At 44.9% G+C, this 16,390-nt stretch overlaps 1 protein-coding gene across 1 annotated transcript in view; it reads left to right on the forward strand.

Moving 5' to 3' along the window:
• The first annotated feature begins 2,888 nt into the window (after window positions 1-2,888).
• Window positions 2,889-16,390, forward strand: part of ERBB2 (erb-b2 receptor tyrosine kinase 2) — a 408,618-nt gene continuing 395,116 nt past the window's right edge. The window contains exon 1 of the mRNA XM_078645660.1: window positions 2,889-3,378. Coding sequence (XP_078501786.1) covers window positions 3,300-3,378 — 79 coding nt within the window. The 5' untranslated portion in view covers window positions 2,889-3,299. The remainder of the gene's footprint in view (window positions 3,379-16,390) is intronic.

Here is a 16,390-nt window from a genome sequence, read left to right on the forward strand (position 1 = left end):
CACCGGAGATTGGTCTGTGATGGGATGGTTTTGGGGACTACTGTCCACATGGGGATGGAAAGTGTTAACTTTCCTTGGAGCGGTTCTAGCAATTATCTTTTCTTGTTGCCTCTGTTTGCAGTGTGGCCCAGCCATCTGTGGACTTTGTGCCACTGTATGCGTTCCAAAACCAGTGTCACAGAAAACAGAGAATATTAGAATGATGTTGCAGTAACAACTCAATGACCTCATGACCATTGATATCGACTCAGACTAACATGGGTCCCTTTGTGCTTTGCCTGAGTATGGCAAAAGGAGATCTGAGGTTACGTGGTTTCGGCTTCGCTTCTTATCTAGCCGCCATTTTGTGCTTAGCCGCCATTTTGTGTTGCCTCACTCAGGCAGCACGGCGAACGCGGTCTTTTTGCTTTTTCAGCTGCTACATGTCCCTCTGTTAAAGAGTAACCCCTGTCCTTGTTTACGAAACCGATGTCAGGGCCTGGCCGAGTTTGCTAAATCCATGTCTAGACTCATTAATCCTTATTATACTCCACTGTTTGGGTCCCACCATTCTTCCTGACTTTATCTTATTTTACTGACCTTCGCTATTCTCTCTGTGTATTCTCTTGTTACATAAACTATCCTTTGAAGCATTCAAACATGTTCTACCACCTGAAAATTGAATTACGGGCACTAGTGTTGATTAACTTGAGGGGAGGAGAGCACACGGGGTCTGAAAGAAAGGTGTGTTTTGGACATCCGATAGCTTGTTTTCGAACTATTCCTATTTGTCAGTTTTGTATGTTTTGGGAGTGGGTATTGTAAATGTATATACTATATAAGATTGTGCGCCACGGATTGAAGTGGCAGTCTCCTGAGAATATACCCTTAGGGTACTTCATGGACAACTGTGCTTAGCTGCAGCTAATAAATCTGTTTTCTACGCCCAACAGAGTGTCTTGTGTCTCTGTTCGACAAGGCAGGTGAACCCGGAGATTATAGGCGTGCCCTGCGCCGCTTGGCCCATAAGGTCAGGTTCTCCAAGGCCCCCCTCCTTGAGCCTTTATAGGCCCCTGGGATTCAGTCCACTGGGGGCGTACTTTATTTTAAAGGGGAGGGGGCTGCGTGGCCCACCTCCATGAGCCTATTATGGCTCCGTGGGCCCCACGGCCTGCCTTCAAATTAGGTGAGTGTCTCAGTGCCCACCAGAGGCACCCACAAACAACACGTTGGGGACTGCAGGCTGGTGCAGAATTAGTGTGTGTTCCCATTTGGAGAGAGATTTAAAAATTCTCCAACCAGACGGAACAAACATATGTTTTGCTGCCAACGCTAGTTCGGGCAGGGAAACTACTGTGTCCCGGGGTTGGGCTCTACGAATTGCATTGTATTTTATTAAAGCAATTATATAGCACTTACTGCCCCTATGTTGGGCACGGAAGCTATTGCCCTCATGGGCAGCAAGCTATGTTATATAGACTGTGTGGCTGGAAGGGTGCTGCCTATGTTTTTGATTCTGTATGCAGGACCACTGAAATTGTGTAATGCTGCGGTTGTAGTGTTTCCTGCATAGTTATTGATTTGCCACATAATCCATCATCTGCTGCATACACTGCAAATGTTAACAAAAAATATGACTTCTAGGTCAATGTGGCAATATGTTTTGCTGTGCAGTTGAAAATCTTTTGCACAGGCTGACTGATCCCCTTTCTGTTGTTTATTGCTGTGTTCGGGTTTTAAACTTGTACTAATGAGGTTAAACCTTTGCCCAGACAGTGTTAATCTGTGTAAAAACAACAATGTAATGAAATAATACTATCACAAAATGTGCTGGATTGCGCCGCATAATTTTCCTGCTGCATAATTTAGTCAACCCTGCTGCATAATTTGGTACTCCCCTGCTGCATAATTCTAGTTGCCCTAATAATATGGGAAGTTTTCCCATGGCATTCATGATGACCATCAAAGTGTGATTACCATGTTATAGGCAGGGCCACCGGAATTATACGATTGTGAGTCTGCTGCGGTTTTCTGATAATTATGGATATCCCACATAATCCATCATCTGATGCATAATCTGCAGATTTTACACAAAAAAATGTGTTTCTAGTTCAAATGGTTCAAAAGTTACTACAAACACGGCGACACGTGCTGCTGTGCAGTGGGGGGCTCTTTGCAAAGGTTGAAGGTTCACCATTCTGTTGCTTATTGCTATGTTTGAGCGTTAAACTGGTACTAATGATGTGCCTCCTATACCCAGTCAGGGTTAACAAGTGTAAAAATTACAAAATAATAAAGTAATCCTATTAGAATATCTATCACATTCTGCCGCATAACTTGGTTTTTCGTGCCACATAAAATAGTAAATCCTGCTGCATAATTTGGCCCTCTCGCCACATAATTCCAGTTGCCCTGGTTATAGAACGCTGCTTTTAGTAGTGTGGTGGGTGAATTGGTATGAGAGACAGACGCTCAGATTGTTGTTTTCAGTAGCCTGGCAGCTTTCAGGAGCTCTGCAAGTCTCTTTCTGGCATTTCAAAGTCTACTTAGCTGTAAACAGGGAATATGATTTTCTGCACACAAAGGGACATGGTTTAATACTACATTTTGGTGGTCCTAAAAAGGATGCTTTTTACAAGTGTGGAGTAAATTTCAATTCAGCTGGAACCGGGCGATAATGCTACCCCTGTTGATTACCTAACCCCACTGTATTATTAATTTAGTGTGCGGTAATCCCGCATTATTTTCCACGCCACACAGGCAACGTTTTCTATGTAGAAAAGTGGTATTAGCGCAGCACTTCTCGGATCGGTACTCGTGTGGGAGTGGAGGGGAGGGAATGGGGCTGGAGGGAGGCGGGCTGCTGCTACTGGAGAGGCAGGTTGTTCTCTTCTGCCAGCCCCCGGGCAGGGCACAGCAGGAGCCGCCACTCCCAGGGCCTGGCGTGCCCGCGCTGCGCGCCCCCGCAGAGCTCGCCTGCCTTTGAGGAAGTACTTTTGCAGGAATGAAGGGGAGCTGAGGCGGTGGAAGAGAAGGGAGGACAGCCTGGAGACCGAGACAGCGAGGGCACGAGCCTGGAGTGGGAGCCTGGAGTGGGAGCACGGAGCCGGAGCGTGGCCCCGCCCTGGACACAGGGGCGCTGCACTCAGTAGCATGCCGCTGGTGCACCCGTGAACGAGGCACCTGTCACTCAGCACTGCCGAGGAGGCTTGCACTGCACCCTGCACCGCGGAGCATGGTCCTGCTCCCGACGTGAGGCGCACTGCACTGCACGCGACACCGAGGAGCATGGCACTGCACTGTCCGCTGCATTAAGGAGCATGGCACTGCACGGCACCCTGCACTGCTGCATCTGGGGGCTGCTGGCCCTGCTGCACGGCTGCTCCGGCGGCACGGAAGGTGAGTGTGAGCCGGAGGACCGGAGGAGGGTGTGCATGCAAGTTCAGCTAAAGTACTTTGTATTGCAGGGGAGGGAAGTGTAGGAGGAGGGAGAGGGGCTAGAAGGGTGAAAGGGAGGGATCGGGGAAGAGGAGTGTAAGGCAGGAAGTGTGTGTGGGCCAAGAATGTGGGAGAGTAAGTTTGACAAGTCAAAGGATGAGTATTGGGGCAGAAAAACAAAAGGGAAATGAAGCGGGAGTGAAGTGTGAGTGAAAGTGAGAAGGCTGGTAGTGCAAGAAGTGATCTGTTAGGGCTTGTATGAGAAGCAGGAGGTGTGAGGGTGAACGTGGGATCTGCAAAGGCTATGTGGGAAAGGGGACTGTTGACATAGTTCACAGGAGTATTTACCGGTGTTTGGGACCTGCTTGGGCAGTGAGTGAGTGATCTTGCAAGAGTGCAGTGGGAGTGAGTGTGAAGGATCTGGTATGCAAATAAGGGTGAAGTAGGTGTCTGATGATGGGGCTCTGAATTATCTGTTTAGAGAACATTGAGTAAGCGATCTTATAAAACTGTAGTAGGAATCTGGTAATCAAGCGGTGAGAGTAAGTGTGAGGGTCCCAGTGAGAGGAAAGCGAGATTGAGGGATTATTTATTTATCATTTATAAATGAAAAATAAATACAAAATCCCTTAATCTTTTTATTAAACGGTGGAGAGTGAGTCATCTGGTGACGAGCAGGGAGCGAGTGTGGAATCTGGCAATTGGCTGGGAAGATGCGAGGGATCTGGTAAGAGAACAGTGAGATCGACTGCAAAGCGTCTGTTATGAGGGCAGTGAATTCGAGTGACCTGCTATCTTGAAATTTAAAGTTCGAGTTCTGGTGAGTGGGCACGAGTGCTTATTGTGATGTAAAAATGCAGTGAAAATGAGGGATTCGATTAGAGTGCACTGAGTGAGAGATGTGGGAGTTGTCACGAGAGAACATTTAGATATTTGGCAAACACATAGACAGTGCTGATTAAAAAAAACACAGGGCCCAACGTTTTTTTCTGGGGAGCTCCCAGCCGCTCTCCACCACTGCTGGTAAAACCAGGTGGTGTCAAATAGAAAAGTTGCTTCGTCTTTATTTCACCTTGGGTCTCTTTCTTCCACCTACTACGAGAGCCGGTGCCCATCACCTGCAACCACCGGCACAAATTAAGCACTCTTACGTGGACAGTCAGAGTTGGGGGGACAGCGTGTGGCATGCAGGTGTAAGCTCTCCACAGTAAAGGAGTGCGCGAGTCGCTTCAGAAGACGGGGGAAGGAGTGGGCCGTGAGTCAGGGAGTCGAAGCACTATGAGAGAATTTAGGGAGGAATGGGGCTGGAGTAGGTGGGAGCAAGCGAGGGATTGTCGGAGTGTTCTTGAGACAGCGTGGGAGAAAGAGACGCAGGCAAATTTGCTACTCTGAAAGCCGAGCCCGTCGCCCCCGCTGCCCGAGGGGGAGTTTTGGTCTCCGGTCGAGGAACATTTTGCGACCCCTGCCTCCCTCCCTCCCTCCCAGGGACAGCTCGGGGGCCGTGTCTGTACCCGCTCCCTTCCAGAGGGTCTGCTTTGAGACAGCCCCCGTCCCACGCACTCTGGGGCCGTCATTGGAATGCTGCCCGAGCTCCTCTGTAACTCTAACGCCCACTTCCGGCAGCGGAGCGGGTCTGACATTCCACTTCCCTGGTGCTGCGAGGGAAGGCTGGGGCCCGAGGCCTGTGCGAGCGATCATCGCCCACACCCAGGGAGGAGGGAGCCGGGCTGGGACTCACTGCACACATGGGCCGAGCACGCCACACTTCATAACACGGCCACGCCAGACACTGTGCTGCGGGGTTCAGGTGACGGTGGGGGTGCACTGCCCCCTTCTGCCCACCTTAGGGGGACCACCAGACTCCTGTCTAAAAATAATTCATTTCAGGAGTGTTAGTCTAATTAATTCAATAACAACAAAAACAAGACTACTGCATCCAGAATGCATTGTGCTACAACACAAAATTCCAGGAACAGAAATAGTGTCCATAATGACCTACAGGGCAGTGGTCGCCTTAGCTACCCCCTTCCCCACCCAACCTCAGTGCACCCGACACACTGCTGTGTTTGGGGAGTAGGCTGCAGTGCGCGGTGTCCTGATTAGCTATTTTAAGTTGCATTTGTTTTTATGTGGTGGTATGCTGTGCTGCACTGTTGAGTGCTTTGCTGCACTATACCACCCTTTGATATATTTTATGGTATATTACTTTGTATCAGGGGTTTACATTGGCTGGGTCTTGCCGGTGCTCAGTTCCGGCAGTTCTAAAAGCAGGTGCTTAGATGGGTTACTATTGGTCTCTCCATTTTTGCCCTCAAGCTCCTCAGAGTGAAAACATAATCTTAACTCTGCAGCAGTGCCACCCATCACCGCCTTTGATGTAACTTCAAAGAGACTCGTTATAGTATTTTCTCAGTCTTATCATATCAGAACGGAAGCATTTTCAATATTATATTTCAAGAAGCCATAGTTGCTGCTTATTTGTCTCATGCAACTAACACCAATTGACAAAGCCAATAATCCTGGCTTGTTGGAGGTGTAAACGTTCCTTGTTGTATTAAATACCTGGATGCAATAACAGAAGCAGCAAAGTTCCAGTCTGTTATGCACAGATTTTTTTATTTTACACGTTTAAGCTACGCCCTTAATTAGATCGTCCACGCCCCTTTGGGAGACTTAGACTATCAGTGTTATCATCCAACTTGAAGCCCTGCGTTGTATTATTATGCGATGCTTTGAAAGCTGTGTGCAGTGCACGCCTTTCTTAATTGCACAGTTTGTTTTTGTAGGGAATCATTATCCTGAACAGAAAAGAGGCATAGTCCAGTGGATTTACAAAGTAATATTACGTTTAATTAATGCCTCGCACAAAAAACACAGTACTATCCAGTTTACCCAAAAAATAAAATTGTGGGTCACTTACAAACCAACCACTTCAGAATTGTGCACATTTTGGTGCGAAAAATGCATACATCTCAAGTATAAAAAGAATTCGTAAAGTCGTTGCTGTGTCCATGATTGAAGCCTGCTTCTGGTTGTAATAGATTCTGCACTCAGTAGTTTTATTTTGTACTGCACCATGTGATTGTTATACAATACAGGCAGATATTTTGCATTCTTATTCACGTCATTAATTATTGGCGTGGTTTTTACTAATTGCAGCTTATACATTTTGATTTGTGGGCGTTGTTTAAGGCCATCTCGTGGTTGCCACATACCTTTAGCATACATACAAACTGCTGTTCTTTGTGCCAAGTTATATTCATAGAATTCTAAACAATAATGTCATTTAGAATGCGTCTTTTGGGCTCGCATTTATATTAATTTAGAACTTAGACCAATGCCTCCCAAACATTTTAGAGCCACATCCCAGTTTTTTAAATGACAAGCTTTAGTGACCCACTTAGCTTTAATGGACATGAGGTGGGGCGATTTTTGAATGTAACAAATGAATCGTGTGATAGTGCATTGTCATTTACAGAAGGCACATTTTCCAGTGGAATGGCCTTTAAATTTCCACAGGCATACTGTTTTACTGATGGTTAGGACACAAATGATTAATGTGTGGAAATTGTGTTTCAGTGAATATTTATAATCTGTGCATCACCAAGTATAGTGTCTTGATTTGTTTTGATCTTATTATTGCAATCTTTGTTTCCATCACACCTCAGAATGATCAAAAATTGTACTTCATTTTTGTTTTCCTAACTGCTGAAAGTGTACAGTTTAAATAAAGTTATTTACATTTTGTTGTGAATTGCAAAACATGACATCATAATGCCTTTCCTTTCACAGTCTATGTCCCCAGCAAGATTGTCACATAATTCACTTTACTTTTCTTTCTCTGACTACAAAGTGAAAGCAGTTTGGTTTGTAAACACCAATATCCATGTAAAAATCAGCAATTTGTCAAAAGACCTAGCCTGACACTTTACCACTGCCTTTGAATCTCTGCAAATGTGACAAGATAAATGCAGAATTTAAGGACATCTTTGTTATGCTGACCCACCAAAAAACTCTCCTGACCCATCAGTGGGTCGCAAATCAAAGTTTGGGAAACACCGGCTTACACTAACTTCGAATATAGATTATATTTATTTCTTTTACTGCCCTGGATGCATAGGATATATGTATTTAATTAGTGCTTAGGCCCGTGTTTCCCAACACTTGCTGATTTTTGGTGGGTCACCAAAATCCAGGCAATAAATAAAGATCCCTTTAAATTCTGTATTTATCAGCCACATTTGCTGCACTTCAAAGACAGAGGTCCAATGTCAGGTTATATCTTCTGTTGCTGATTTTCAACAGGTGGACTGGAGTGTAAGAACTCTTCTCACTTTACAGTCAGAGATAGAAAAATAAAGGGAATGTATATGACAGTCTTGCTGGGGTACGTGAAGTGTGAAAGGAAAGCCGGAAGATGTCATTTTTTTCCTAACGCATGAGGGAATGAACATACCTGTAAGTTAAATGTGCACATTCAGCAGTTAGGAGAGCAACATGAAGCACTTTTTTGTAGTTCTGTGCGATGGAAACAAAGATTTTAGTAGGATCAGTATACATTAAGACACTTGACTTGGTGATGCCCAAATGACAAGTATTGATAGAAACTAGATTCCCACACATAATTTATGTGCAATATAGTTTTATCTATAAAACTGTATGTCTATGCAAATTTAGTGACCATTTTAATGGAAAACATGCTGTCTGTAAACGGCACTGCTTTACCACACAATGGATTAGTTACATTAAATAATCTTCAACCTCATGTCCATTAAAGCCAGGATGATCGCAAAAGGTTGTAGTAATAAAAAGTGAGTCGTGGTTCTAAAGTTTGGGAAGCACTGGCTTTGACTAAACTATAGTCCTTACAATGCATATTTTATTACATTCTAAGATTTAACTAGTAGATCTTTGTTTTACTTTTACAGTATTTTATTTTTTCTTGTTATCAGATTAGTCTACAATTTAGGCTACAGATACTTACTTGGCTCTTAGGGTGACTAATACATTCTATGATATATATTTGTATGTACTTCTTTCTTTGGAGTATGTGGGATATATACCTATATTTACTAGTTAGATTAATGCAATTGATTTATAACATAGGTCTGCATATAATACCAGGAATAAGGTATAAGATTCTGGCAATAGATCTGTATTTAGAACTTAAGCTAATAAATGCAATTTGGGATATAGATGTTTATTTACGTTTGAAGATGAAACTATAGGATTTAAAGTCTAATGTATCTTTGGTTTATATTAACATTCAGACATTGAGATACAGTTATCTATAAAATCCATGATATTGATTATAGACTAATTGATAAGATTTAAGCTATACATGGGAATAGATCTTCTTTTAGCGTCTATGTTATCCTCGAGGTCTTAGGTTCACTCTGCAGGTCATAGGTATGCATTTATAAACAGGATTAATTTATTGGATTTTGGACATTGATCTATATTTACCATTTATATTGATATATATGTGGGATATCATTGAAGGATTCTGCTTCATGGGTGAAACACATGTTAGTGAGGCGTCAGATTCAAAAGCATCTATGCATGCATTATACAATTGGCGTTAAAATGAATATGATTTCTAAAGATCTGTGGCTTTGTATGGATGTACCTCATGTTGTACCTGCAACTACTGCATAACACTATACTGTGATGTGTCCATGGCGTGCAGTATGAAACAACACAAAGTACAGTGCCATTAAATGATTCACAGGGTCTCTTAATCTGGTCTACGAAGATGCAGTGATCGAATCGATCTAAACTTTTGTGTTAGTGAAGAAAACATATAGCACAAATAAATAAATAAATAAATAAATAAATAGCGGCAACAAGTGTACATTTTGTGGCAGTGATTCTTAAAGTAAATTTCCATATCTTAGAAAGTAACAAAATCCCAGAACTGCTGTTTTTGATGACGCATGCTATCAGAATAGGTTGCTACCTAAATCAAAACCATGATGATTGCTGGGCCTGTGATCTTGAGATGTTGTTGAGTTCAGACTCTCAGAGATGACACAAAAACCTACGTCTGCAGATGGGAGAATCTCCATGAGTGAGGAGCAGCTTCCACAAATTAGACGCCAACTAAAAGGCAGCCTTCAAACAGCAAATCAAAGCAAAAACAAAGTTGCTAAACAGATTAAACTAGATACACCCATTTTTCCTAAAGTCAGAAGTCTCACACAGGATTGTAATTGTAGGGAAGTTTGATTTCCAAACCAAAAATCATGACATTTGACAGACATAAAAGTAATACTATAAGTTAGGGGCAATGATTGCCACATAACGATTATAATAAAAAAACACCACCATAGGAGAAGAATTACAGTGGCGCAACCTATAGACATAAAAGAGTGCCAAGATAAAAATAAGAAAAGAGGGGCACATGTTTCAGGGGTGTATGTTTTGCTTAATGTTTCCTCAAAGTAGCTCGTGGATAAAATCATCTTCCAAAATTAATTATCTGTCAGGACGGTATTCGAAGGGGCTCACACTGTTGGATTTTCATTACTGAGGGGGTCATGAATTTTGAAATTTGGGAAGCATATGTTCTTGCAGGTACCCTGCTTTCAAATCAAATCAAATATACTTTATTCGGTTTTTGTGATACAAAACCATAAAAGTTCATAAAATATACACTTAACAATCCATGATTATTAAAGGAACACTTAAAGTGACCAAAATACAGTAAAAATAGGGATTCCATCATAAGAGAATTGTCCACTCCAGAATTAGACAGTATCAAATGAGTTCATATGCGATTTTACGTGTCCTACCACATTGCGTAAGATTTCGGAAGAGGAGGAAAACTGGGGAATTTGGGGTAAAAGTCGTGTAAGTCCCATAAGGATATTGGGCCGTCTCTTACTTGAGGCGGCCAAGTTTTTAGGTAAGGGACAATATTTCTGTCTCTGAATCTCACAAGTATCAAGTCCCCAGCAACATCTTTGTGAAGGGAGCCCAACCAACCCACCCTTCTAACACTCCTTATTGCTCCGTATAAGTTACGAGGGAGTGGCCTGTTTTTGGACAGCCAGAATTTGGTTTTATTAAGTAAGTCAAATTGTCTCTCAGTTTTTCCGGGTTGGAGAGCAGGTACACCCGCAAGGATGCACACGAATGGGGCCGCTTCTGGTGGTAGATGAATAGAATTAACTTTGTTCTGACCTGCTCCAGGTGAGGTCGTCTGGGGAAGGGAGGCTTTGGCGGGGTATTTAGCTATTTTTTGCCCTGATGCACTAGGGCCAGCAGGTTGTGTTTGACGCCTTTTGTCCTCCGCAGGGGGTTTAGAGACTAGGTGAGTAGGAGGTGACATAGGGTGGTTAAATATGTCACTGCATATATCAACCCGCGGGTTTGATTTGATGGCTTTCTCTATTCTAGAGAGCCTATCCCCTAACATGTTAATTTTTTCAAGCAGCGGTGCTATCATAGAGCTTACCAATTGTTCGATAAGGGGTAGAATGTGGGAGTGGGGAGGAGGTGTTAGAGCCTCTGGATTCTCAACATTCAAAGGGATCATTGGGGAATTGGCAGAGGGTGTGTCACCTTTATGTTTCCATTTCACCGATGGAACCAGGGGGGGTACAACACTTACGGTAATCGGGCTGCAGGTTTTGGTAAAAAATATGGGGGCATCTAGAAGTGTAAGCTTATCTGGTAGTGTACTGGCGTTTTTGGGCGGAGGGGGAGTTTCCAAGGAAGCATAGTTGGAATTACATAAAAGATTTAACTCGTCTAACAGGGAGGGCATTTGCCCAAAGCCCGCTACGCTAGTAGACTGGTCCCCCTTGGAAGTCATGGTAGATAAGGAAAATAGGGATGCGATATATGAACAGGACCACAAGTAGGGAAACGGAACGAATGGGGGCGGGGGGGTATTTACCCTCTTGATGGTAGGCCTACAATGTGACAGCCAAAGGGTATGGCCCGTCCCGTCCTTATCCGGCCTTTGAGGGCCATAGAGGGCCCACCCTTTGCCCGGGCTTAGCCCCGGGCTATATCCCGCGCGCGTCCCGCGTCGCGGGAATAGTAGCGAGATTAAATCGCTGGAGGCAGGGGGGCGGCACCGCCGAGGGAAGAGGCAGCAGCTGTGAGGCACCGAGCCTGCTGGTCCTCGCAGTCCCTCGGCGTGTAGTCCACTTCGTCTCCTTTCCCCTCAAGGCAGCCCGCAGAGTTCAGAAAGCGCTTACAGAGCGCAGGGATCCCACGTCGTTCTCCCCAGCAGCAGCCCAGCATGAGCGGCACCCCTGCTTTAGGATGTTCCTAGAATCCAAACAGCACACCTCTATCCAGGTACCTGTACATAGCAGGCTGATCAGCATGTTTAAGGTGACAGGCCATGACCAACTGTGAAGTGTGAGTAGAAGTGGCAAGTCACATTACCGTGGAGAGAATTCTTTTGAAAATATTAAATACAATAATGACCTCCGCTCCACACATCATCCATAAATTACTGGCCTTGAAATACATTTCTGCTTTGTAGTTGAACTGGTGAAGATGCAAGGTTATGCTGTTTTGTAGAAAGCTGCACCTTTCGAAAATGCAAATAGTGGAATAATTTGTGGATTTTCAACTGCCTAGCCAACATGCTTTTTGTAGCTACTGAATTAATCGCATCATGAGATGGATATAGACCTGCGAAACAGAGTTTAAACTTCTGAGATAGTTTTCGAAACTAAAATATTCTTTGTGTAGAACCATACTAGACCGCCTAAGGAGTAAGTGTCACGACCCAGCTGAGAGCCATGTGGGAGCAGGGAATTCTGATGCTAGTCCATTACTCTCCACCTAGTAAGAACAGTAAATGGAGGGTTAAGAATCTACAGTCTACTTAATATTCATATGAGGAAAAAATGGAGATTGTAAATGAGAGAGAAAAGTACGGTAGAGTGGATTGTCCCATCTCCCAGATTCCCAGAAGTTTTCGATGATTCAGCCTGGTACCTTCTCTCTGGGAGGTCTTTAACAGGACCACACACAACACTGGTACAGCAAGTCTGGCTAATGCTTTGTATGGGAAAGCTGTTTCCGAACTCAGAAAGTACTCTGGTACCTTCCCTGAGCTTGGGAGCACGTGGAGACGCTGAGAAGTTGGATCACTTCCAGTATCACACAGCAGAGGAAAGCCAGTGGAGTGTAGATCTTTGGAAGCATACAAAAGAAGATCGAAGGGAAAAATGAGGGGAAAAGGTAGAATAAAACAAAAGTGAAGGAAATGCTCAAAGAGTAATTGAAATGAAATGAAAAGAAATGCAATGAAAAGAGAATTTATAAAGCGTGGTAACTGCCCCGAGGCGTCCTAGCGCTAGAGAAGTAGTGCTTCCTGATGAGGCTGTTGGCATAGAGAGTTTAGTCAGACTTCTTAAAAAGGAAAGTTTTTAACTGTTCACGAAATGAAAGTAAATTGGAGTCAGATCTCAGGTGAAGGGGAAGGGAGATCCACAATTTGGCCGCATTATAAGAAAATGACCGGCCTCCAGATCTTGATCTCTTGATTGTGGGGACTGTAGCAAGGAAGGCATAAGTAGAGCGAGGCTGTTTATTGGGATGATAGGGAGTAATTAGGGAATGGTTAATGACCGGACCCGTTTTCCAGAGGCCTAATGGGAAATACAGAGAGTTTTAAAATTGATTCTTTCCCTAACAGGGAGCCAATGCAGGCTTCTCAGACCGGGTTTTGCCGAAAGGCTGCGGGGAAGCTGAAGCGGAGTTCGAGCGGCACAGTTCTGTATTAACCTAAGTTTTCGCAGGGTGTATTCAGGGGCTCCTAGGTAGAGGGCATTGCCAAAATCAAGGCGAGACTGGATCAAACCTTGAACCACGATTTGTTTGGCTTCGAAGGGCAGGATCTTCCTAAGAAGCCTAAGAAGGCCGAAGCAGGTGGCTGATAACTTGGTTGCCTGACTGTTAAAGCTGAGAGATTTATCCAGCCAGACACCGAGGCTTTTTATAGTGTCTTTGGGTATTGGAGGAGAACAAAGACAGGGGAGCCGTATTGAGTTGATCGTGGGAGAGATAGAGCTACCGAGGAGCATCAGCTCCGTTTTGTCTCCATTAAGTTTGAGACATGAGGTGGTCATCCAATTATTGACTTCCTCTAGGCAGCCCATCAGATTGTCCTGTGCCAGTTGGCTGTCTAGCTGTTTGAGATATACCACTAGCTGAGTGTCGTCAGCATGTGTAATGATTTTTATACCATATGGACGAACAATCTCAGCCAGCGGGCTCATATATACATTAAATAACGTAGGGCTCAAAGATGAGCCCTGCGGTACCCCACAGCCCAGGGGTTTGTGAAGGGAGACGGTGTCCCCTCAAAGACCTGGAATGATCGGTCGCTCAAAAAAGATTTGAGCCAGGTTATCACTGTCCCTGACACTCCCAGACTAAGGAGTCGATGCAGTAGAATTCTATGATTCACCGTATCGAAAGCGGCGCTTAGATCGAGGAGAATGACTGCCTCCGATCCCCACGATCCAAGATCCCCCTAGTTTTTTCTGTTACCGCGAGCAGAGCAGTCTCTGTCCCATGCCTGGGGCGGAAGCCTGTCTGGGAGGGGTCGAGCAGATGGTTACTCTCGAGAAACCCCGTTAGATGTTTATTGACGTGTTTCTCGAGGATTTTGCTCACCCAGGGAAGCAGGGAAATGGGACGGTAATTACTGAGATTGTTGGGGTCCAGGTCTGATTTTTTAAGGAGTGCTCGTACCATCGCTTGTTTCCACAGTGGAGGGACAATGCCCAAGGATATGGATGCGTTAAGTAAATCAAGGATGGTATGCTGTGAATAGCAGCAACTAGAGTGCAGGGGGGGGCTGGGTCATAGGGGGAACCAGACTTTACTTGGAGCATTATGAGTCTAAGCATTTCTGGGTCCAAAAGAGGAAAGTTGTCAAGAATATTTAAAGAGTGCCGCATGGGTTCCAGGGGGGGGGGGGGGTGCGGGGGTGTAAAATCAAGATGAAGGTCAATATCAGTAGCGGGGAACGAAGTGTAAATTTGTTGAATTTTTTGGAAAAAGAAATCCGCCAAATCATTACAGCGAGACTGTATGTTGTGATTGGGTGGCGGATTTTGGGGGAACTAAATGAGCTGGAATCATACAACTAAGGAGTTGCAAGACTACTTGTTCTGCCACCCAGCTGCGTAAATTACCTGGGATATCCTTCTACTGCAGTCTGAATGGCTGAACTTCTTTGTCTGGCCCGGAAGACCTGGCTCCTGTCCTTCAGCCACAGTTTCCTATGAACCACACTCCACAGTCTCCATGCTCATAGTATTGTACTTCATTATTTTCTCAGCTCTTTCACCTTATCCCGTTGACCGCGGTGGGAATTCCGCCACGTTGCAGGTGATTTATGACTGGGCGTGGTTCGGACGGCCCCTGGCCGTCCACCGCACACGCCCACTGTGACTTCGGACGGCCCCCACACGCAAAGGGTTAATATTAGCAAACAAAGACTGTTCTGTCCCCGAGTCAATCAGTCGATAAAGGATTTATCAAGTGCAGCAAATCACACATGATGGTCTCAAGGCGCTGAAGTTACTAACTGCATTAAAAAAATGTTTTTTATTGAAAACAAGTGGAAAGCATGGAGAAGGCTCTCAAAAAATGGGGAAAAACCAGGGAGGAAGCAGTGAAAACGAGGGAAAAGCAAGGAGAAAGCACTCAAAAAACGAGGAGAATAAATAAGGAGAAAACAGTGAAAATCAAATTAAAGCAAGGAGAAGGAACTCAAAAAATGGGGGAAGAGCAAGAGAAAGCAGCGATAAACTAGGAAAACGTAAGGTGAACTCGCTAAAGAAGTGGGTAAAAAAGAAAGGGGACTACTGCAAGAGCACTGCGGCAGGATGGGGATAGGTGGGCCTGGGGCCTGCTCAATACGGTCACGCTGTGGCCTCCATTTTGTTGGTCCTGAGAGGAGGGTGGGATGCTGGGAAGCAAGGGGCGGGGCTCGGCATAAGGCGAGAAAAAGGCAGCAGGCAGGAGCAGCAAGGAGGGGGAAAAAAGCAATGGAATTGAAGGGGTAGCAAGGAGAAGGCACTCAAAAAAGAGAGAAAAAGCAAAGAGAAAGCAGTGAATACAAGGGAAAAGCAAGGAGAAGGCACTCAGAAAACAGGAGAAAAAGCAAGTGAAAGCAATAAAACTGAGGGAAAACAATGGGGAAAAGAATCAGAAAGCAATGAAAACGAAGGGAAAGCAAGGAGAAGGCATTCAAAAAGACAGGGGAAAAAGCTAGGAGAAAGCAGTGAAGACAAGAGAAAAGCAAGGAGAAGGCAATCAGAAATCAGGGGAAAAAACAAGGAGAAAGCAGTGAAAATGTAGGAAAAGGAAGGAGAAGGCACTAAAAAAGTGGGGGGGGAACTAGGAGAAGAAAGGAGAAGACTACAAGAGCGATGCAGCAGCACAAGGCAGAGTTGGGCCTGAGCTATGACAATGGCGGTCATCATGATGTTGGGCAGAATGCCACCGACAGGCCGGTAGCTGTCCGTCCGACATCCTGGAAATTTGTCTGATCTCTGAATTACAATATCGGCGGTCGGAGCGCAGAGTATGGGGGGTAGGACCACCGCCTCCAACTGGATCAAAGATCCCATCGGGACGATTCCTAACCCTACAATTGGGTCGGTGCCTGCGCATGCATCGCTTTAGGGATTAGGATATCCCTTTCTGATTGACTTTTCATGATGGTCTCACCACTATAAAAAGGCAGCTGGAAAGAGACTTTGCAGACCCCAAGCATGAACCCCATATCCATAGGCCACTGCTAAGTGGCTAGAGGGGCCTAGGTAGTTCCCACCCACACATCCATGCACTGTGTGCCAGGCACCATAGAGTGCCTGGCACACGGTGCATGGATGTGCACAAACTGCCTTTTTCCAATATGGCTTGTGCTGCGGTCCTTTTCCTTGGCCACAGCACAAGCAGCAGTAGAAAAAGGCAGTTTCCGACT

This window comes from Lissotriton helveticus, chromosome 5_1 (genome assembly GCF_964261635.1).
Source record: "Lissotriton helveticus chromosome 5_1, aLisHel1.1, whole genome shotgun sequence".
Lineage (NCBI taxonomy): Eukaryota > Metazoa > Chordata > Amphibia > Caudata > Salamandridae > Lissotriton > Lissotriton helveticus.